This window comes from Colias philodice, chromosome 21 (genome assembly GCF_061535455.1).
Source record: "Colias philodice isolate Cphi_HAF_F1 chromosome 21, ilColPhil1 Martin Lab GWU primary, whole genome shotgun sequence".
Lineage (NCBI taxonomy): Eukaryota > Metazoa > Arthropoda > Insecta > Lepidoptera > Pieridae > Colias > Colias philodice.
The window spans coordinates 2279965-2305216 of NC_143106.1; the positions used below are offsets into that span (position 1 = coordinate 2279965).

Below are 25252 nucleotides of genomic sequence, written 5' to 3' on the forward strand. Positions count from 1 at the left end.
TTTAAAAATGTATTATCTAATAATAATCAATGAGCACACCATTTTTATTTCATACGCCTAAAAAATAATGTAAGCAAACACCAAGAAATCTTCATTTTCTCTCTATGCTATCTTCAATTTGTGTATTTAAGTAATTTGTATCGAAGTGGGACTAATAATATATTTCTGCATTATTTTCTTGTGAAACCTGGAACATTTTCTTATATAGGTAACTACTTTTAACAAAATGGTTTCTTTTTCTGCATGTAACCACATAACTCTTAGATAAACCTATATCGTATTAACTGCTGAAATGATTAATTACATTTCAATTTGCTATTTCATCAATATTTGATACAAACACACCAAGAAAGTAACTTATACAGTACGTTTACTATTCAATAAAGGATTTATAAACCAAAATAAAAAACCGTTATAATCAAAAAGTTCTGATTTATTCAGTACAAATAATTAAACTTGACAAAATCAACTGTTTCGGCACAATCATGTTTCTATCGTAGGAAGAAAAACAATGGTTATTTTAACCAACATACATACAATCTATTACATACATGATATGGTTTATATCAACACAACACTCTGAATACCTAGTAATCAAATTGGTACAATCTGAATACAGTACGCTGACAAATTAACAAAAAAAAAATTAAATCTGACTTAAGAATCTATCACTAAATCAGTCGAAAAATCAATAAATTCTAGAAAATCTTAAATATAACTAATGAGTTAAGGTATTTATAAACTAAATTAAGAATGCTTGAATCACAGATATTAGACTCCCCATAAGGTAGACAATTAGGAATTGTTCATAATAATAAATCTATATACAATCACTATTGCTCGATAAATCTAATTTTTCCACTAACACTTGAGGAGTAATGTTAAGAACTTCTTTCAACTTTTTATAGGTAAATGGCATAAGCGTATTATAAAACGGCATTAAAGTTGTTACGTTTTCAAGATCATCGGTCGATGGTTTGGTGCCATAATATGAGTACTCTTCTTCTTCACGTGGTGCAGAAAAAGGTGGTTTTGTTGTTGACTTCTTAGCCACAGCCCTGATATTTGGCAACTTTGCTGTAGATTTTCTTGCAACTTTTCTGCTGGGTGGTTGCACTTTTTGAGCCGTTGATTCGTCATCTTCATCATCTAATAGAATCACATCACTTTGAGCAGAGGAACTCTGAAGAGAATCAAACGTTCGTTTACTTACTTCGCCTACGTGCGAACACTCGATATGTGCTTTTAAATCTTTCTTCAGACTAAATTTCTGTGGGCAATAAGAGCAACTGAACTGCGGCAGTTTATTTTGAGCGAGTTTATAAAACACATAGTTATTATCGTCCGGATGTTGAGACTTACTATGAATTGAAAATTTATTGAGATCCTTATGTAACGTGGAGCAAGTCGTGCATTTTACAACAACTTCTCCGAATTTACTTAATTCTGGTTCGGAATCATCGTGCACGTGCGATTGGGCACTCGTCTCCATTAAAGGTGACTGGCATCGCAAACAAATAACAACGTTGTATGCACTACGGTTTTTTAGGTCGTTTATCCAAGTGTGCGGATCGGTGGTGGGAAGCTCCGTGGTTACTATGTTAGGCGGCTGATTGGAATGATAAATCTTTTGATGTTTCAACAGCGTTTTTGCTGATCCGGTTAATTTACAGTAGAAGCAGGTCGACGGTTGCAGGCCATAATGACGTAATTTGTGATCTTTCAAGAATTTGTCGCTTGTGGTCGAGTAGGTGCAATAATCGCAAACGAGAGGAGCTTTCCTCTTTCTATTCTTGAGCGGTTCGTCATTGATAAGTTGCTCGTCTTCACTGGTCGTTCTGTTCATCGCCTCTACTTCTGGGGTCGGTACCCTCTCTTCGTATCTGACTACGAGCAAGGAGTTGTCTGGTTCTGGCGAGTGGGGTTGGCTGATGGGCTGGGCACTATCGGGTGCAGGATCGCGTTTCATTAAGTTCTTCTGCGTATCCAAGACAGCATTCACCCACGAAGCTCTGAGCCCCGTGTCTCTGGGCGCTTCGAGCGGGCGCGACGACATGCCCGTGTGCGTCTTGCAGTGAAACTGAGCTTGATGGTACGACTGGAATGTCAACGGACACGCGCTACAGCACCACCTGTAAATGTTTGTGATTTATTTATATATGTTCACCGATATATTTATAATCGATTAGAAATGAAAAGGTAACAAAATATAAAACTCATAACTTACCTTATCTTGTTTAATTCAGTTTCCAAGTGATCGCGCATAAAGCTTTCTTCCTGAATAACATCGTTGCACTTTGGACAACAGAAGGACGAGTTCACGGGAGCACCAAAGGGACCAAATTTCTTTTCTAATTCTTCCAAGCTTGTGTTTTCTGTAGTAGGAGTAGAAGGTTTCGGTTTCGGAACGGTTTTGGACTGGGAAGACAGTAATAGTGACGACCCAGGCGGTTGTTTGAGGATTTCTGCCTTCTGTTGCGCCAATTTCTCTTTATTCTTCTCGATTATTGATTCTTGATATTCCAACAGTTTGGTAACCCACGTCTCTATCCTCATGTCTACTTTTAACTCTATTGGATCTCGATTCTGGCGATGTTCAGACTGCATATGTTCACTTAAGCCGCGTTTGTGAAAAGCTTTGTACAAGCATATACTACAGCCCCATCTGAAAAGTGGAAAGTTTATCATTTTACTACACATATAATTACTGCAGTACATATAAATATATATGTCTTATGCGAACAAGCCTCACGATAATAATGTAGCTGACGTGATATCCATGGATCTTTTAAACATATCAAAATATAGATAAATTTTATTTTTTTACGAAATATAATATTTGTTTTACTTACTTCCTGTATTTTAATTCTTCATATAAATGTGATTGCATCGCCTCCTTCGTATCTTCTATAACGTTCTTGCATAACGAACATTTATATTTCAGCCCGTTCGGTTCGCAAAATTGTCCGAAATGTTTACAAATGTCTTCAATGGTTTCTTCTTGAGCCTCTATGACTTCTTTTTTTACTATATTTAAATCAACCGAAGGAGCAGGTGGATTTTGAGGTACACTAGGCGTAGCTGACGTTACAGTTTCAGACACTTCCACTTTCACACGCGTTTCAGGAATGTTATATTTATTTTTTTGCATTTGCCAATATGGAACCCCATCGGAGTTTGGCAGAGAGCCCTCTCTGTAGTAATAGTAAAATGTTTCCTCGGGTTTCCCTTGATGAGACAACGATTGATGTTTTGTTATATTTTCCATATTGGAAGTTCTAAATGCACAATAAGCGCATTTAAATTGCATCTTAGATTGGTGGTTCTTTGCACAATGCTCGATCACATCGGGTCGTAACAAACTCTTAAATTCACACAGACCGCACTGCCATGGTTTCAAATCCATCGTAGGCGCTGCGATCGGTGGCGCGACCGGTTGTGCGGTAATTACTGGAGGAAGACTAATTTCCTCTCTAACAATCATAACTTTACCTGTCTTATGAATCTCCTTGATATGTTTTTCTAATACTTGACGTTTATAATGATAATAAGGACATTGCGAACACGCATATAGGCGAACGTCATGCATTTTTAGATGAGTTATAATGCGTGACGCTGTAAGAGGTAACGTAGTGTCTAAAGCTTGGTTAGGTGGACAATGAACGCAATGAAAACTATTGCTTCCAGAATGCAGCGCCTCCCAATGATATTTCAACATGTTTTCATCAACAGATATGTACGCACAACCTTTAGCACCGCAGGTGTTGCGTTGTCTCTCGGGAACATATTTGGGATAGCGCGCTGCATCTTCAGCTGGGATGAGGACGCTGACCATAGAACTTTCGTTTTTGTTAGTTTTCTCCGTTGAACGGATAGTTAAAGAACTCGACGCCAGGTTCACCATTTTATCGAAATGCTTTTCATTTGTTTCAAGATGAGGAACTGGGTTCACCGGCGCAGTTTGCGGAACCGGCTGCTGATTTGCATGGAGTTGTAAATGACGAACCATATTTAAACGAACTTTTGTACTAAATTCACAGAGAGCGCAACAAACTGAATAATCCAAGATAGGATTTATAGGCAACTGATCGACATCTTCTGGACCAAATTTTTTCATTTTAGCAGGTGGTTCCTCAACTTTATCACCGCTACCCAAAGATCGTTTGCGTCTAACGACAGTCTTCTTTACATTCTCACCCACGACGCATTGTAGCTGTCCATTCAGATATTTCGAAAATACATTATAATTTGTTACGTTGTGAAGCGACTTAAGATGGTATTTCGCTTGCATCAACGAAGTGAAAACATCTGGACACTTGAAGCAATAAAATAGATTAACATTCCCCGCTTTTAACAAATGAGTTTGAGTATAATGTTTCACTAATCGTAATCTAGTGCTTTTAAATGAGCAGTGTGCGCACGGCACTTCTATAATATGAGGATGGAAGCACGATTGAATGTGGTTTTTAAATATTGTCGAATTTTTCGATATAAGCTTACATTTTGAACACAAATATAAAAGTTTCATGGGTAACTTTGTTTCCGTTTCAACTGATGCTTTGGGAATAGAACTCTCGCTAACAATATTATGCGAAGTATTCGAGTTGTCCTCATCATCACTATCTAAGCACACTATTTCATCTGATGTGTTCAGCGAAGATTTTACTGGTGATGTTTTTGGTTCCTCTGCCTTAATATTAAGAGCTGGTGTATGAGCCTCTGGAACAAAAGCGGGAGGTGTGACTGGGCCAGATTCCAAACTTGTTGATGGACGTAATAGAAAACTATTATCTGTATCTTCATTTTTGTTATTAGATCCTAATCCAACAACTGCGGGCGCTGTGGTAGCCATAGATTCTATAAAATTTGTCGTATGACCAATGAGTTTTTCCAAGTCTACAGATCTTTCGGCTTCTTTTACTGGATTTTCTTTTACACCAGCAGGTGTTATATCTAATGTTGGGATTTTAGATTTGTTAAGATGCGCTAGAGGTAGTACTCTATATTCCGTGGTACCCTCCTGTAAATGAAATAATAATTAAATATAACTGGAATATTCTTAATTTTTCTTATAATGAAATCAACATTAGAAATATTGTGCGTTTTACCTTGTTGGTAATAACTCTCAAATATGCTTGAGGCTGTAATGTGGGATGTTCGGTTGAAGCATGGGCTAATAGCTCATTTTCATTATCAGCGCCAAAGACACACCAAACGCATTGATATAGTCTTAGACCATGTGTTTTCAAATGTTGAATTAATTCTGCCACTGATGTTGAAGTTGAATAACATTCCTGAAAAAAGAATTGTGCTCAAAACATTTTCCACTCATTAACCATTAAATTCAAGCCAAGAGCCAAGACATAATACTTACGAAACATTTATACACAGTTGTATTTTTATGCTTAAGTGTTATATGTTCACAAAACTTTCCTGGTGTGTAAGTTTTAAATTTGCATACGGTATTTTCTTCTCCTTCTGTAATCAAGATTAAATTCTTTCAATCAAAATAAATCAAAAATAATTTGGAAAATCCAAAAGTGCACGCCTCATAATTTTTTTTTAATAAATATTTATTAATTATTATTTTTTGTTTATTTAATAACAATTAAACCACATCGAATCAGACCCTGAAAAATGAAAGGGTTCTATTCCTGAGCATACTCAAGCGTAAGAGAAAAAAAAAGACTCGACTATAGTCCTTTTCAACTAGGATGATTCCTGTGACACTTCATCGTGTTCCGAATTACGTATTTTATGTTTAAAAAGTCAAAATAATTTTAGTGCATAATATTTTTATTTTATGGCGGCATTATTACCAAAAATAAAAAAATGAAACATCGTAAGCTTATAAATAAAAAACAGTATTGTTTAGTTTAATATAATGAAAAATAAAATAAAATAACACAAAAATATAATACCTACGCAATTCGTGTACATGAAATGGATCGTTGAAAAATCATAGAGTTGGAAAATCATATAATCGGCGCCCATCTTGTGATCGTTTGTCAATCGAGTCAATCGTCTGTACGAGTGCGTCAGCCTTGTATACAAGTTGCATTTTTATATTGATACTTTACGTGGTATTTGTTATTGTTACTAATTGTTATTGTTGACTTTTTGTTACTGTTGTTTGCTAAGTTTCCTTAGTTAATTGTTGGCGAAATGCCGAAAAAACTAATTTTGGTACTTTATTCAAATCGATTTCATTTCCATATAGAATATTATCGATTATCGGAAACAATTGATACGATTTCAGTAACCGACATCTCTACACGTGTCAAAAATCGATGTGTCACAGAAATCATCTTAGGTGAAAAGGACTATAGTAAAGTATTTCGGTCGCTATCGTGTTAACAAGAAAAAGGATCCGCACATACAGACACACGGACGTCCAAGACAGAACTTTTTAAAACTGTTTTTTAACTAGTTTAAATAACAAAAATGACATCAAAAATATCATAAACGTTAAAAATAGTGTTTTTTCTTAATATGTGTGTGTATGTATTATCTTACAAGTGCAATGTATGATACATAAAGAAATTTTAAGTTTGAAAAATCAGATGTTTTGCGCGAAGTGACAGTAGTACCCACCTCAACGCTTCGCTTATGAGGCGTGCAAAATAAAGAAATAAATGTTGTTTAAACTAAAAGAGAAAATAATTCACTCATTGGTATAAGTAAGTCTAATAAGAAATAAATTACACTAAACTTACCGATATTACATGTGTAGAATGGAACGGCATCTGTTCTCGTTAAAGGTGTCGTCTCATTACTGGGTTCAGTCGCAAAGGAAGTTTTCAAAACCGTTTTAACTTGTGCTTCTTCATGCAACCGGCATATATGCGCGTTGACTAATTGGCTCGCAGCCGCTCGGTAAAAACAAAAGCCACATACGTATTGGCAGTATCCGTGTGTTTTGAACACATGTGTTACCAAATCGATGGCATTGTCTGAAGTATCGTAATCACAATAAGCACATTTCAATGCATTGTCTCCCCCTACTCTCGTGTGTGTGCTCGCATGGAGAAGAGCGTCTTCTGCGCTGTCAGTTGTAAAGGAACAAAACCTTCCCGCACATTTGAATACGTGGACCAATTTTTCATGAGTCAGCATAGCATCCAATACTATTCTATTTTTCTTCAACATAATTTCGACTTGGGCTTTTTCGTATAAGTACTTTTTCGGTTCAACTTGTGGAACTTCGGTTCGGGGATACATAAAAGCACTATTATTGGATTCCACTGCCGTTCCGAGACTTACCACACTTTCAATTTTGGGAAAGCTCGCAGTATTTGTGGGATATTCACTTTCAGTATTCTTAGAAATAAGTTCTGATAAAGGTCGCACAGATAAAAATGGTTTAGGAGAACTCATGGCCTCAGTATTTTTCGTTTCTATACTAGATTGTTCAGTACTTTCTGTTACGACTTTCTCCAAGACGGGAATATTATCGAAATGATTATCAAGAAAATGATTTAGACAATTATAAAAATTATGAACTCCTAGAGGGGTTACTATGGCTTTGCAAATGCAGCAATAACCATCCCATTTCTCAGAATGTTTCATCTGTACATGTCTTTTTAATGATATTAATAAAGTCGATTTATAGTGCTGTATGTCATTAATACAACAAATATATTCCTTAGATCCCGATTCAGAATAGCTTATCTTAAAATGGGGTAATTGGAATATATCACTGCTTGGTACATCTTTCTCACTTTCTTTAGGAGTATCTTCCTCATCATATGGTAATGGTGTAGCACTCGTGTCAGATACTTCCTCAAATTCTGTTGGATTATCCAAAGTTTCCGGCTCCAATTTAACGCTCTTTAAATCTGGTTGATTTGACATTTTATCAGTATCACTATCATTCTCGAATGTTATTTTAGATTTAATACTAAAAATGTTATCTTTTTGTGTCTTATTTTTTTCTTGTAAAGAACTCGTTGTTGATGAATTGTCACAAGTATCGCTGTCATCAGAATCACTCTTTTCGTCGACATTAACGTCAGCATTGACATTGGTTCTAGTGCTTCTAAGAGTACGCTGTTCCTCAGTTCCTTTTGTATTGCTTAAGGTTTGCATTCGTTTTAGTAGAGTATTCATTGTTTTAGTTGACATATGAGACATGTTAATAGTAAATACTTCAGTTTGTTTATCATTATGTCTCTTTATGACATGGTTCTTCAAATTTTCGAGTGATACTTGCGTGTAGTTACATATTCCACAAATATAACCGATTAATTGGCCTTTCTGGGCTACAGGAGGAGGCGGGATATCTAAATCGGATGGACATTGAGCGTCGTCATCGGATACGGAACGACTTTCTTTATACTCTCCAGTATGTACGCTTACAATATGCCAAAAGAAATTTTCCAAAAGGTTTTTAAGATTATAAAATTCTTTAAAGCAAAATCTACATATATAACGCTTACTAGGTAACTTACTTATAGACTGCAGATTCACTTTTTCACATTGCTTTATAGCTTCCATGGCTATATCAGCACTCATACGAGATAGTGGTATTTCAATGTGAGGGTGTTGTTTCTTGTAATGATTAACTATGTGAATGCCTTCATAATCGCATAAACGACATGAATAGGTTGAAACATTTCTAACAAAGCAGTAATTCTTGTCTGTAAAACAATAAGGATCAGGAATCTTAGCTTTGTTCTCAAGTATCAACGAATTTTCGGCAGACTCATTTGTCGGTTTCGTTTGTGGAGGAGCTGGATTTTTCTTTTTCTTGTTTTTGGGTACGATGACTCCCGCTTGCCAAGCACGTCGCCTACGTTTTGGTTTCTTCTTCACTTCTACTGTTCGTTCCGTATTCTCACTTTTAGATGAATCTGCTGAATCACTATCACAATCAGACAAACTATCATCCTCCTTTTCATTTGTACAGGATTCACTGAAAGAATCAGTTTCAAAAACATATGGATCACTTTCGGTACTCGGCTTAGCTTTTGAAGACTTAGTTTTTATATTCTTTTTCTTTGTGGGTTTTTCAGTGGAGTCATTTGAGTCATAGCTATTAATATTTTTAAATTTTTCTATTCGTACAATTGGTTCAAATTCAGACTTTGAAACTTCATCTTTTGGGCTTTGAGATTTTTCGTCTACTAATTTCGCTAAACGGCACATTCTTATACCTGTTGTCCCTCCCAAAATATCATCTTTAATGAACATTTCTCTGATGTCAGCTTGTAGATTTAAAAGCTCTCTCGAAGGCTTTTTTCCTTTAGGTTTAGTTATTGCTCCGGATCTCGTTAGACGATTTGAGTTATTTGATTGTCCTTTATTTAATCCACGTTTTTTACCCTTTCGGTTACCTTTTAACATTTTCTTTCCTGGAATTGTATTAGCCTCTGGTTTTTCGACATCTGCACTGCTGTCTCTAATTTCTAATTCTTTCTCTTTTGAATCATCAATATCGTGCTTTTCAGTAGGGCTTTCTACATTTAGGTTATTTTCATCATCGCCAGCTTTATCTGCAGTATTTTTATTTGAATCGCTATCGGTATTCATATTTCCATCGATTACTTCGTTAATGTTCTCAATTGCAGTCTCTTCAATAGATGACTTTGATTTTGATTCACTTCCATCAGGAATTTCTGTGTCATTCTTTATTTCAGTGGCTTCACAGGATTCCAAAGATTTTTTAACTTCAGGTTCTCCCAACTCATTTTTCGTAACTGAACTGTTACTACCGTTGTCATCTTCATCATTTAATACAATTTCTCTGAGTTTCTCCAACTTTTTCTTAATTTTTTCGTTATCTGATGACTTTTCACTAAGAAACGATAAAACTTCATTAATTCTACTGCTATCTTGCAAAATTGACAAGAACTTTCCGATAGTATCCCCTTGATCCATACTTTGAGATGAATGGACAATTGATGAATCTTTACTCTGAACATCCGAAGATGAATTTGTCGATATTATATCATTACTTGATTCATTTGTACTGTCAGGGACTTCTTGGGCAATGACTTCACTAGCATTATTTAAAGTTATCGTGCTATCTGGTGCTGTTATTAGATCATTACGAACTTTAGTATTTGTTTCTTCATTTTTATCCTGAATATCATCTTTTGTAGTAGATACCACAGCTTCATTCTTATCTTCATCTGAATGTTTGGTATTTCCATGAGAATCCATGTTCTCATTTTCTTTTTGATCTTCTTTATTTGTGCCAGTATTATTATTATTCTCAGAATTATCTCGTTCATCAATTAACTTTTCAAAAACACTCGTGCTATTTTCTAATTCTGCACTTTTTTGTTTCTGCTCTTCAGCTTCTATTCTTATTTCAACTTGATTGTATGTTATTTCTTTCTCCATTTCCTGAGCGACGCTAAATACTTCACTAGAATTTTCAATTTCCATATTATCTGACGATGTTATATTCTCTAACATATTTTCTAGCGATATTTCTTGTGTAAATTGGTTTTGCAAGTCCAAGGTCTTAGATGTATCCAAGTCTTGATCTAAATCAGCTATTAAAGCATTTATATTATCTAAAACTGGATCCGAGGCAATATTATCAGAAAATATATCGCTGAAACTAGAATTTAAGTCGTCATTACATTTTTTATCTGCCTTATCAGTCGCAATTTTTTGCGGGGATGGCGAAGTTTTATTTTGTAAATTAATTTCCATAGTTGGTTTCGTAATATTATCATTTTGATTGTTTTTAATCTCATCTTTTAAACTATTTTGTTCGGTATCAGATTCGGAATCATAAATGACAGGCTTCTTACATTTTCTTGTTCGTTTAACAGGTGAATCGACTAATGATTCTACACTAGAACTTACCTTATGAGATCTTGTTATTCGCCTATTGCTATTTTCATGCACACTTTCAGTTTCATTACTCTTTATTTCATCACCAATTTTATTTACAGAATCTGATACTGTTTCACTACTTATAGCTTTAAGATCTTTGTCATTCTTATTTGAAAGCGGTGGTGTAACATTGCCCTTGTTAGTTGATACTTCCATATTTTTTAATTCATTGCAGTCTTTAGTGCTTTTATTTCCTTTTTTATCTTCCGACTCGCTCGTCGCTTCTGAGGTTTCTTTTTGTTTGATTTCTTTTAAACTTTCGTTAACGACACTTTTCTCTGGAGATCGCCTTATTTTAGGGATTTTGTAATTTTTAACAGAACAACCAGGACCAAGTATTGTACCTTTAGATATGTTATCGTCTGAATATACTATTCCATAACCTCTAGAATCACGATTGTGTTGACTTTTATTATCACTTTTGTCGAATTCTTGTTCGCGTCGAATTCTAGGATCTCTATTATTCTTCCTGGGCGAGTATTTTTCATTTGAATTATTTTTTTGATCTTTATGGCTGTCTTTATTTGGAAAGCATCTGTTAGATTTTTCATTATCATGTTTTTTCTTCAGGTTAATATCATTACTTAATTTAAAAGATCTTAAATCAGCCTTAATATCATTTAGATTATCACAGCGATGAACAGAAACATCTCTCCCAACACTGCGTGCGCGACTAAAACTTCTGCTCTTTTCTGTATGCTTAGATTTTGTTCTACGTGAATCATGTATTTGCTTAGTATGTCGGTCGTCATTCTCCCGAACAAATGAACGTCCAACACTTGCAGCTCGTTGTCTTCGAACATTAAAATTATCCGATTGCCGGTTATCCAAGCCCTGAAAAGTTCTTTTCACACTCGTGTCAATAGTAAACGAGCGACCAGCAGAATTTTGTATAGATAATTTATTTTCGTTTTGAGAAGAACGACTGGCGCTAGAAGATCTATTAAATGAATTTGGTAAGTTGCTTTCTATTGATTTATCTCGAGAAACACTTTTATCGCGTTGATTATATTGATTCCTCGAATCGGAGAATTTAAAGTTATCCGAATTTCTACCACCTCTACGATTGTCTCTAGACTGATGCCGATTATTTTCACTATCACGGCTCTGTGATTTTCCTCTCCTATAATCACGATCACCAGAATACTCTCTATAATATCTATCGTGTTTGTTATCACGAGACTTATTTATTTCGTTATTAGATACGTTGGGTTCATATCTTCTGTACGATTCAGAAGAAGAAGAGTAAAATGATCTTTGCTCAGATTGAAAGCCCGAATTGAACTGAAAATCTCTATAACTTTTTTCTGTATCGTCTTCCCACCTAGACTTTCGATTACGCCTTTGGTCAGATTTTCTACCATAATTTTGATTGGGAATATTGAAATTTTGTCCGTAGTCATTTCTGCCAAACGGATGCACTGGTGTAAGTGAGCCATCTGAATGTCCAAACGGATGAACTGGTGTTATTGGGCCATCTGAGCGACCAAAAGGATGCACTGGTGTTACAGAGCCATCTGAACGACCAAACGGATGAACTGGTGTTATTGGGCCATCTGAGCGACCAAAAGGATGCACTGGTGTTACAGAGCCATCTGAACGACCAAACGGATGAACTGGTGTCATTGGGCCATCTGAGCGACCAAAAGGATGCACTGGTGTTACAGAGCCATCTGAACGACCAAACGGATGAACTGGTGTCATTGGGCCATCTGTGCGACCAAATAGATGCACCGGTGTTACAGAGCCATCTGAGCGACCGTAAGGATGAACGGGTGTTATTGGGCCATCTAAGCGACCGAACGGATGCACTGGAGTCATTGGCATTTCTGGCCTGCCAAAAGATGGTACGGGAGTGCCTGGGCAATCAAGTCTTCCAAAAGAGGGCAGTGGTGTTGAAGGGCAATCAAGTCTTCCGAAAGACGGTAAAGGTGTTGATGGATCAATACTCATTAAAGGAGGTATAGATGATGAAGGCCCTTCAAATGTACCAAACGGTCGATTAGGAGGATAATCCTTTCTATTGTAGGAATCCCTTGGATCAGCATTTATATTTTCTTGCCTGATTTCATTCTGAAAGCCATCACGATTAAACATTCTGTAATCTACATCTCTTTGTGTCCGAGGATTATTTTGGTGTTCTTCCCATTGACGATTCTTGTTTTCAAATTGTTTAAATTCTAGTGGAGTTTCTTTTGATTCAAATTGATTTAAAGGAAATAATGGTGCGTAAACATGTTTACGATCAGGATAATTTTCACTGTCGCATGGATTACGAGATGGCGTCATTTCAAATGATCGAGAATTCGGTGTCATCATAACAGGAGTCATATTAGGTGCTATTAAAGGAGTCATATTTGGTCCCGATGGCATATTTGGCGTTGAAAGAAGTGGATTTCGTATAATATTTTTATTATTTGAGTTAAGATTATTTTCCAGAGGGTTATAAGGTGGACATATTTCATCTCTGTTGGTGGAATCTATTTTACTTTTTCGAGGATCTACTAATGGTAATTTCTTTTTTTCAAAATTTATGTTTTCTTCTACTTCACTTTTGTTTTCAATATTATTTGTATCATATGACGTTTTTAAATTAAGTAAACTACTGATTGTGTTATTTAAAGGTTTTCTCATATCAATATCTGTAAATGTAGAAACTACTTCTGAGGTTTTAATGGGATCACTAGGTATTATGACTGGTGGCTTAATACCTGTATCTGCAAAATCATCATGGTCAGGTGATTTTGGGGCTAAATTACGGTATATATCGTCTACCGAAAAGCTTGAGTCATTTATTTCATCCTCAGAACTTTCATCTAATGGCAATTTAATTGGAAAATTAAATCGGCTACATTCCTTTTCTGTTAATTTCAAACTCTGTTTCTTATTTCGATCTTCTTTGGATGATTTAATGCTCACATCATTAAAGATCTTCGGCGAGGAATTTGATTTCTGTTTATATTTTTCAATCGAAATTCTATTTTTAACTATTTCTTGAGCACTCGCTACTTTGGTAATTTTCGGTTGATGTAATGGTGGTGTCACTATGTCGTTATCCAATGCAAATGTTGATTCACCTAAAATTTCTTTCTTCAGTGCTTGCAAAATATCTATTTCAGATACAACTTCTTGTTTTGCAGATTCTGCCAAATTTATCAGAGGTATTTCGACATCCGACGAATTAACACCGGTTTTGTCAACGTTGTTCGACTCTTCGTTAATGTTTTTTTGCGACTGATCACTTAGCGTCGAGCTTTTATGTACTTCATGGTTACAAGATACATTCGATGAAATATTAGAAACATCAACGCTTGTATCTATATTAGTACTTTTTGTCTCTGATGAATATTTCGTGTCTTCCACTTTAACACAATCATCTTTTTTAACATCGGAAGCAGATTGATTTGCTTTGGTTGATATATTTTGACTATCTGAAGGAATTGCATTACAATCCTTGACATCTTCAGTGGTGGATTTATGGAAATTTAGAGTATTAGTTTTATTGCTCTCATTTGCTTCAAGGTCATCAATATTCTTTTTAGCTTGTAGATTATCAGTCTCAATTGCATTCTTCTTATTCTCATTACTATCTTCATTAATTTTTTCATTTGTATTTCCACTGTCTTCTGTTATTTTTTCATTTTCAGACATTAAAGAATTTTGAGGTGAAATTTTATCTGTGTCACGTTTCTTTTCAATAGCGAATGACTCAAAATCAGAGATATCGACATTTGTATTTGAATTTGGTATTTTACCTACTGAATTCTTCACCACAGATCCTTTATCCGAATTGATTACAAGGCAAATTTGAATTTTACGTGATTGATCACTACCTAATGAAGTTTTAATGGTACTAGAAGATTTGTTTTTGTCCATTATTACTAAACTGCCATATATGCTTTCTATAGCTTCGCTTTCACTATCGGACAACTCTCCTTCTTCTATTTCATCTTTTTTCTTACTTTCTTTATTCTTAGCTTGTTTATTACAAGATTTCAGCAGTAAATCCGATATATCTTCTTTAACGCCGGTTTGTTTCAGTTCTCCTAATATTTGAGAGCGCAATTCACGTAATGTAGCAATATCAACATCACTATCACTGCAATTAATGATTCTAGACAAAATATCATCCGTGCTTAGGGAACTTAATTTTTCTTCTGGTACATTTAGGGTTATGTTTAAATCCTTTGAGTGGCCCTGTTTTGTCTTTTTTCCTTTTTTCCTTTCTTTTTTATGATTTGTCGGTGAAACTGCACGTGGTATTCTACGTGGGGATCGCCTGCTGAATAGTGGTTTGTCAGCTTTACAATCCTCACTTTCAGACCATCTTTTTGAACTCCGATCTGGAGATACAAGCACGCGGGTATAGCTTTTTTTAGATGATTGTGGGGATAGATCTTCAGAATTATTCAAGGGTTTAATAGGTGAAATGGATTTTCGGTTTGGCCTCCTTTGAAATAGAGCGGGTTCCTTACTACCAGGAACCACCACTTCTTCAGTTTCATTCGCTCTGGCGATTTCTGGTAATGTTTCTTGATTTAACTTAGATACAACCGATTTTAATTTATTCCTAACCTGATTCAGGTTTGAACTCTTAGCTGACACATCGCTGTCACTCTTAATTTCCTGTATTGTTTCCCGCTAAAATCATATAAACGTTAAAGTTATTTTTTACAAAAAAAAAATATACCTACAGGGTGTCCCACTGTTGGTATACTAAGCTCAAAGGAGGTTATAGTTTTGCATACCTACGCTGAGTACGTAAAAAATACTTAAAAAATTCCAGACGCATTTTTTTTTCAAATAAATGAATTCTTAAAACTCTATGTGTACACCCATAACAAGCAACCCGCCCAACTTTGCCACCAGCACGTGAGCTATTGTTTAAGATTATGTTTTCATAGACAAAATGCTCACATTAGATAAGCGGTATATGCCGGCTGCGCGAAGCTAGAGAAGAAAACATGAATTTTCAGGAAAAATTTAGCAAAAAATTTTTGACGTAATTTTGTTCTTTAAGTATTTTTTACGTGATCAGTGTATGCAAAACTACAAGACCCTTCGCGCTTAGTATACCAATAGTGGGACACCCTGTATATATAACACTTAAACATAGTAAGTAATAAAAAATACAGTCCTACCTGTTCCACTTTTTTATACAAATTGATCAAGACTTGTTCGCATTTTAATAGATTCTCCATTTTCATTCTGGAACAAAATATATATTTTATTATAGTGGCTGAGCAGTCTCTTAACTCAAAGTTGAATTATGTTACTATATAAATTGCCTGAAGTAAATAAAAATTTGGAAAATCCAAAAGTGCACGCCTCATAATTTTTTTTAATAAATATTTATTAATTATTATTTTTGTTTATTTAATAACAATTAAACCACATCGAATCAGACCCTGAAAAATGAAAGGGTTCTATTCCTGAGCATACTCAAGCGTAAGAGAAAAAAAAAGACTCGATTAGTAAAGTATTTCGGTCGCTATCGTGTTAACAAGAAAAAGGATCCGCACATACAGACACACGGACGTCCAAGACAGAACTTTTTTAAACTGTTTTTTAACTAGTTTAAATAACAAAAATTACACCAAAAATATCATGAACGTTAAAAATAGTGTTTTTTCTTAATATGTGTGTGTATGTATTATCTTACAAGTGCAATGTATGATACATAAAGACATTTTAAGTTTGAAAAATCAGATGTTTTGCGCGAAGTGACAGTAGTACCCACCTCAACGCTTCGCTTATGAGGCGTGCAATAAATAACAATTAGGTATTAAAAGTTTCAATAAACATCACATAAGTAACCTTTTTTTCTTGTCTTGTAGTAAATCTCTGAGAGATCTTATTTTAACAAGCTGAGCCTGACGAGGATTTGACGGCACACTGCTGCTCTCCAGTCTTTTGATCATACTGTCCAAAAATGGAATGTATTTTTTCATTTCTTCGAATTTTCGGTCGTATTCCGGATCCATAGTTGCGGCTGCAAACAATGATATAAATAAAGCTTCCATATGCATATCGATAATATTATTTTTTGTGTTTATTCATAGAAATCGCCTCCACTCGAAACATTGTTTCAGTACAACGTATTCGTTATATCTGGCTAGAGCTTCTTATCATTGAAAAAAATAATGAAGATTTAAAAACACGTAAAAAGTACGAAATTTTTACAAGCCATTTCATCCATTTCAGCATTTCTTAGTTTGAAATTAGTTAATATCAAAATTCAAACAGAAATTTTGCATAGTTTACTGCGTTACTTAATTACTTGTCTTATACGGATAAGAAAGATCGAAAAACACACGCAATTTTTGAATATACCTAAGTAATATAAAACGATCAGTTGTATAGATTTAATTAATCCTTACTAATACTTTTGTCATTGAAAAAAACAAATTATTATTTTTTTATTTATTAATTTACACTTTATTAACACTATATTATAACCTTAACAAATTTTCGCCAAACTGTAAAACATTAGTTTGTTCTATCTTTCGCGTTGAAACGCAGCAATTTTATGATATGATATTCGTGTCCGAAAATAATTAGCACAGCTCAGTAAAACATTCCATTCCCATAAGATCCAAAATATTGAGAGAAAACATGGAGCGAGATATAAAGGGCAGCTCACGAGAGAAGCAGCTGGTGGAGCACTGTAGATTCCGTCTGCTCCCTTTACTCCGCTCCGGCCACATAGGAACTTAAGTAAAGTAAGTCACAGCAATAAGAATGGCTATTTTAAATAACATTGAAAAATATAAAGGAATAATAGATATGAACGCGTACAAAAGGCGTCAGAGCGCTAACCTGAATACGCGCTGTGACGGCAATGTTAAGAATCTATGGTCCAGTAATCTAAGTCCAGGCGCAATCCGAACGGAAGGTGATTAGGTCAAAAACCAATCGAAGAATTATTCTTGATAATCGAAGATTTGTGCAATTAGTAGGATATCAATACCCAACAATTATAGTTATGAGAACAAAAATGCTAATACATCTCTTCGTTAGATCAAAATATAGTATAAAGCATAATTCAAGCTACAGCGTACCGGGAACGGGCCATGCTGGAGCCGCAAAACAATATGCAATAATATGCATGCAATAATGTCTGATCGGGCCGCGGACGTTGCACGGACGGAGCACGGCCCGGTTGCGACACGGTGTAGCGTAAATCAGCCTTAAAACTAAGTTAGTTTGAGACACCTCAGCAGATCACAGAAGATTTCAACTCTCTAAGCATCCCGTTCTGAAACGGCAGGGTAAATTGCAAGCACATAGCTAATTCGCCTCATTACTATTCATTATATGTATTATTATGATTTCGAATGGTACAAAATGTTGCGCATAAATTAAATCATTAATTAAAAGCTAAATAAGTAATAAAATTCTTAAAACAAAGTTTTTTATATAGTACTAGCGGTCGGCCCCGGCTTCGCCCGTGGTACATATGAAAAATAGATGTTGGCCGATTCTCAGACTTACCCGATATGCACAGAAAATTTCATGAGAATCGGTCCACCCGTTTCGGAGGAGTATGCAGACTAACATTGTGACACGAGAATTTTATATATATATAAGATAAGATTTTTATATATATATATATATATATCTTTCTAATTTTTAGGGTTCCGTAGTCCGACAATTAACCCTTATAAGATCGTTTAGTCCGTCCGTCCTAGTCTGTCACAGCACAATATCGTAGACTACGTTTATGGATCGATTTGCATGAAACTTGGTTTTAGATAAAACCTATTGGACCGATTTAAAAAATTCTTCTTACCAAGTAACATTTTTTTTAGAAAATAATTTTAAAAAATATTAGTATTTGTGGTATGTGACTATGTGAGTTCAATTTCGTAATACTCCTACTTCCTACTAGGTATGTAATTTCATAAATCCGATAATTCGGAAAATTGTATTAATGTATGTTTGTTACTCTTTCAAGCAAAAACAGCTGATGAGATCTATATGAAATTTGAAACGCATATAGATTATATTCTACATAAGCATAATTTAGCCTTTTTATCCGGGTCTCACTGCGGGATCAAGTTAGTTTTTTAATAAAAACGATACGGAAACGAATAGAGTTCGAGTTTGAAAATACTGTAAAAACAGAACGTTAGGTCCATGATAAACGCAGGAGCAACCTGTTCGTAAAACGAAAAGCCAAATCTTTGAAAAAAAAACAACGACGAGCGAAACTTTTGAAGACATTATAATCTAAAAATGTTGGATACTGAGACTAGAATCAAACAACAACTCTCAAGCTAAAGATTGATGAAGACGTTTACCCTACAGAGAGTGTCAAGGAAATACATAACCTTCGCACTTGAAAAAGATAAAACACCTGCCCCCCTAGTCAAGTGGCTTTCTGTTAGCGTAGCGTTCAATAGAATAGACTACGAATGTATAAGATTGACGTAAGCTAATTAGCTTACGTCAATCTCATACATTCGTAGGGGGGCTGGTCAAATTGGGCTAAAATGAATGTATATCCTACACACGTTGTAAACAATATAGTTTAAAAAAATACAAAAGATGGTAGAATTAAGGAACTTACTTTTATAATTGTAATTACTTAATGAATGCAATCATGAATACATTTAGGCGTGTGCTTGAATCGCATAGACATGAATATCAGGATTACGTAAGTAAATTTGTCGACTAACTTGAGGGTAGAGAACTTCAGTGGAAAGAAGGCAAAGTTAGAAGTTTATTTCCAGTTCAGTCTAAGTTATATCAACGAATTTCGGAAACTAATTCAATAAGTGCAATGCTTTAATAAATACATATATTAGGTATATAGGTTTCATGCTACTACCATAAATATTGCCTACAATTTGACATTTACTATTATGAAAAAACATTTATTAATCGTATCTACCGTTAATAATCTACCTAAACCAATATTGCATAAAAAAACACTTACTATACAATAAGTAGGTAAACTCCAAAATATAATCCATACTAATATTATAAATGCGAAAGTAACTCTGTCTGTTACTCAATCACGCCTTAACTACTGAACCAATTTGCATGAAATTTGGTATAGAGATATTTTGATACCCGAGAAAGGACATAGGCTACTTTTTACCCCAGGCCATAGGGTAGGTTTTATCCCGGAAATCCCACGGGAACGGGAACTATGGGGTTTTTCTTTGACTGCGCGGTCGAACCCGCGGGTGGAAAGCTAGTATCTCAATAAATCCCGAATATTTTAATTAGTTACCTAATTATACGTAATAAATAATGAAAATAAAAAAAATCCCATTTTTTGAAGTAGGTAACACTATTGTAAAAAATATAAAAGAAAATATACCTAGCTCGAATCTTTACATAAAATCTTTGAATTTTATAAATACCATAATCAAAATAATTAAATGTATTCCTCCTAGTTCATAATATTAAATTAATTTATTATCATGTCTGTACCATATTATAAAGAACTTTGGGCTAAAAACGGAACGCAACCAATAATGTTAGCTCGTTCGCAGATCGAGTCTCGAGAATCTTCGGTGACATTCGGCAATGATTTATTGAACTGAAAAACTTTTAGCTATTTTAGATTTACGATGCAAATAAATATTCATTGCAATTCATTTCTAGATTTAACAAGCTAATATTGGACAAAGCAATTGGTGCCATTAGAAAGTGATTTTTATTTCAGTACCTACCTGCTACGTGGAATAGTTTCGTATAGGTTGGTAGGTACAAAATGGTTAGAGAACGAAATTTAGATCATATTTTAAAACTTACACAATCACGACAGATTTATTCGTTTATAAAGTTATATATAATAACATGAAATCATCATGAAGAATAAGGTTTTTTTGACACGTCATTTATGTAGGTAACAATAATTATTATTATTATCACGCATTATATTTTTTAGTCTCACACGCGAAACGTCTTAAATTAAACAAAATATGCATAAGTACCTTATAATAACACAATATATTTAAATGCAGATCAAGGTTTCACAAAATCTAGGTTCACTTTTACAAAATATCCACATAACAAAAAGCGGCCGCGCTAGCGCCGTGACTCTCGTCTCCTTCGCGCCGCAGCGCCGAGTGAAGTGAACAAAATGGCGACCATCGTCTATCGGCTTCGATCGGCCGCCCGCAGCCCGCGGTTCGCGGTTAGACGGATGTCACGTGGTAGGTACATTGCTCCCTAGCGGGCCCCTGCGACGCATCCAAGACCGAAATGTTTCTTTTTTATGTACCTACTTACATGATACATCGCACTATGCAACACATTATGATTTCGTAACAAGTATAGCGTACCAATGAAATAGTTTTTAGTTTTTACCACTACCTTTCACATTATAGCTTTTTGTGTTACTTCGTTGACTAGATGCCTATAATGCGTCAAACCCCCTATAAATTCTCAGAATGGAATTTGATCATGTTATTTTATTGTTACATGTAGGTCCAGTTATCAATATAAAATTGTATGTTCTACCAAGAAATAGTAACTATTTTAAAAAATACTAAAGATTTGTCTAGTAGGCTGTAGGTACCTGCCTATATTATTACGTAACAACGTTTGATAAATAGGTAAAGATTGTAAATTATCCACGAGTAACGAAGATTGCAAAATTGACTTTCGTAATGGGTAAGAATACTAATTTTACAAAAATACTTCTACGTTTTATAAAGATATGGGGTATCATTCACGTACCTTTTGTCCCAAACCATTTTATCAACTAAACGATTAACTGCAGATCCACATGAACAGCTATCAAACGGAAAGAACTATCATTTATTAAATGTATAAAGAATAGGTACCAAATCATCAAACGATTCGGAAAGTAAATTTCAAGAATCTCGGGAAATTCAGAGTTTCACAGTTTTAGCTTCGCCAGTATTTTTCATAGTGATTTTCACCTTGACAGTTCTTTATTTCACATTAATGTTCTCAACGCAGCAGACTAAACCGGGTGTAGCACGACGCCATTACAAGAGCTCGATTTATCGGGATTCTATGAAACCTTGGGAGTCATGATTTGTAATTAAATTGGCACTAACCTGTTTAAACTAAATAAACCAAGAGATAAAAAGAGTCAAAAGCAATATTTATAATCACGATGAACGAACACTAAGTATTATCTTTATTATTATTATACATTTTGCTTCAGTATGTATAAACGTGATCGTCCCTTGGCGCTCCTTTGTTCGCGTCTCGAGCTTCAACGACACTGCTCAAATTGCACAGCAATGAGGAATGCAAGCGACGCGACGCGGCGAACACCGCGCCCCACTGCGCCATCCAGCGTCAGTTCGGAAATCATTCCACATTCGACGCGCGGGCTCGCGGCCCGTTACAAGTGTCTGCTGTGTATTTGAATATTTAAACAAATAAATCGTGCTGCCTAAAGTATATTCAATATCGTAAAGGTCTCTAGGAAATTTATGAAAATAAAATATCAGAATTTGTAACCATTTACTAATCAAAATGTCAACTATCACTGAACGTTCGCGAGATTAGTTTCTAGTTGTGAATATGATTTATTTGTCGAGTTTCTTATCAACCAGTATTCAATTGAAAATCGTGGTTGCCAAGTTGTGTTTTCGTGTTCATTAATAAATTTATACAGTGTTTAAAATTTAAATGATTCTTTACAAGGATGTTGATTTTAATGTGACGTCAGTTCTATATATTTTATTATACATTTCAGTACATAGGTGCTATATTATGTGGGTCATTGTGTGAAGGTATATACATAATAGGTATACCTAACTAGTTGTTTTTGTTTTTAAATGAACAGCTATTAGCTAGATTTTAATTTATGTGCCTATTTACCTATACAAACTATTTTAAATTTATAATAAAATATTGCACTTACTACCTAGGTTTCTAATTTGACACATGCATGTCTTATTAAGACAGGCTATGTTTCTAAGCTAAATATTTTAAACATACCTAGTTAATTATTTATTATTAAATGATTTTATTTACTAAATACCATTTTATTTCAAATAATTTAGTGTTTTTATATTTTTTTTTATTGTTGATAGGGAAACGCTTTAAATATAATTTTCAGTTGGTAAGTACCTAGATATACCAAAGCTTTTTTATTGTACATATTTGATATTGGTATCAGTTGAGAGTTTTCCTGTTGATCTGCTATGAAACTTACCTACCTACCTCCTTATATTCAATTGCTGTTGTTTGTTGTAGAGACATCTATGAATAAAAGTGAATAATTTTTTATACTTTTCCTCACATAACAATATAAAAATGGTCTGTGCTTATCGTTATGCCGCAGCCGCATGACTCGACGAGTGGTATGGGAAGTAACGAGGAAAATAGGCAGGGACATAGTGTGGCCACGTTACTCGTCATGCCACTCATCGTGCTCATCGTCCTGCTCACTGCTCCCTATTTTGTCGGCTTTTGCGCGCGAGTCAAAGGACCGGCAATACGAGTGCGAATTAGGGATGGGCGTTGAATCAACGGACTAGTTAAATAATTAACCGTCTATGTACACTCAACGATTCGACTAGTCCATCGCTCACCAATGCACTAGTTGAATTCAACGGCTAAACAGTCTTATTGATAAGAATAAATTCTTTTCTTTGAAGTTTTAAAAAAAACGTATTTTTGGTTTACAAGACCAATGTTTTGAATTTAAAGTATAAAAACAAATGATAATGTTTTTTAGTAATACTTTTTTTAGGGAGTATAATTTTTGTAAGAAAGCATAAACATTTATTAATTGTTTTATTGAGATTAGAATTTATTGTTTTAAGAATTTATTTAATAATAGTTATTTATTTTATAACACTAAATTATAATACATATGTATATACATATAATATATTAATGGTATTTTTAGATTTTAACTGTTGAATTTGAATTTTGTTTGTTTTTAGTTTATGTGTAATTACGCGCGCGTATCGGTCGACCGTATCAATCGTAGTCAATTCGTTTCAGTTTACACATGGACTAGTCGAAGATTTTAACTAGTTGAACGACTAGTTGATGAACGACATTTAACGATCTAGTCTCGTTGATGAAAAATACGTCGACGACCCATCCCTAGTGAAGAGCGTCGCGTTTAATCGCGCGAGTGGATGGATGTTTGTTACTCTTTCACGCAAATATTACTGAGTCTGAACCGATTACAATGAAATTTGGTATGTAGGTAGCTAAAGACCCAGAATGAGACAAGCTACTTTTTATCCCGTAAATCCCACAGGAACGGGAACTATGCGTATATATATCTACATATTAATATACATATAAAAATGAAACCCTATTTCCTTTGGTCACGGCATCACGCGTGAACGACTGGACCGATTTCAATAATTTTTATTTTGATGTGTTCGTTATATTTATATTATTGTCTTGAGAAGGATCTTATGAAAGAAAATCTCACGAAATTTTCTAGTAAATATTAAGAAAATGCGAAAACTTAACGGCTATTTGAACTTCAAGGCTAAGACAGTTCGCGCGAAGACAGGACAATGTTCGTCGGGTCAGCTAGTTCAGTTCATATAAAATGAATATCTTTTCTTCGGGCATTGGACAAAACTCGAAAGTATTTTTTACAAACTTATTAGAATAGGTCGATTAAGTTTATATTTTAGCAGTAATAATATTACACTGTACACACCAGCTACGTTATAGTTTGCGACCTTGCCAGTGAGTTTCAACGATAACAATAGTATGAGATAACAAAGCCAATTCGAAGAATCAGCTTCACCACTATACCAACTACTTATACCTATATATAAGAAGTCAAATAAATATTGGTCGGTTCCAAAGTATCTTCCCATTTCCCAACGATGTTTTCCATTCAATAATAATTATTAATATCCATCCATATTTAATAGTTATTGAAAGTTATCATGCTGTTTTTTGCTAAGTTCTAAGTTGTTTATGTACACAAATTATAATCAGAAATGATACGTGTTCATCGCTCGAAGGCAGCTTGCGAATGATTCTCAATTCTGAATTCTCATTTCTGTGCCGGGCAGCGGGCTGTGGAGTGCTTCATAGCGCGCTACTGCTATACAAAAATATTGATTATAACTGCGCATGCGTATAACGTGACACGACTACGTTCCAGATTGCGTTTCGCTCGCTCGCCACATCACCTATTTACACTTACGCAAAAAATATTCCGCGGACACCCACGCGCATTCGATACAGCTTCAATTAGTAATCTACATTTAGTGGTTATTGTATCAAATGCGAGATAATTAACAGGAAATGTCACAGTGACCTTGTTGTTGGAAATGAAGCATGATATTTTCATTTTGAGTTACTTGTAGGTTTGTTTTACGATTAGTTATAAAATAACTAAAGAACTTAAAAAATAAAGAATACAGTTAGGTCTACTCTTTTGTGTATGAAATGTGAAAGTTTACCTCCATCC

At 34.7% G+C, this 25252-nt stretch overlaps 1 protein-coding gene across 4 annotated transcripts; it reads right to left on the minus strand.

The window, feature by feature from the left end:
* Nucleotides 1–412: 412 nt before the first annotated feature.
* LOC149478704 (uncharacterized) lies at nucleotides 413–22075 on the minus strand. 4 transcript variants are annotated; one of them, XM_089708623.1, is made up of 9 exons: nucleotides 21897–22075; nucleotides 16669–16843; nucleotides 15993–16059; nucleotides 6717–15492; nucleotides 5375–5475; nucleotides 5109–5294; nucleotides 2853–5020; nucleotides 2228–2665; nucleotides 413–2132 (listed from the first exon to the last, which is right to left on the minus strand). In XM_089708623.1, the coding sequence occupies exons 2-9, from the start codon at nucleotides 16833–16835 to the stop codon at nucleotides 821–823; spliced, it is 13215 nt and encodes a 4404-aa protein (XP_089564749.1). In that variant the 5' UTR covers nucleotides 16836–16843; nucleotides 21897–22075; the 3' UTR covers nucleotides 413–820. The 4 variants fall into 4 exon arrangements, with proteins under 4 accessions (XP_089564749.1, XP_089564746.1, XP_089564748.1 ...); XM_089708620.1 differs by having other exon boundaries at nucleotides 5375–5478; XM_089708622.1 differs by lacking the exon at nucleotides 21897–22075 and adding an exon at nucleotides 21550–21890 and having other exon boundaries at nucleotides 5375–5478.
* Nucleotides 22076–25252: the final 3177 nt, after the last annotated feature.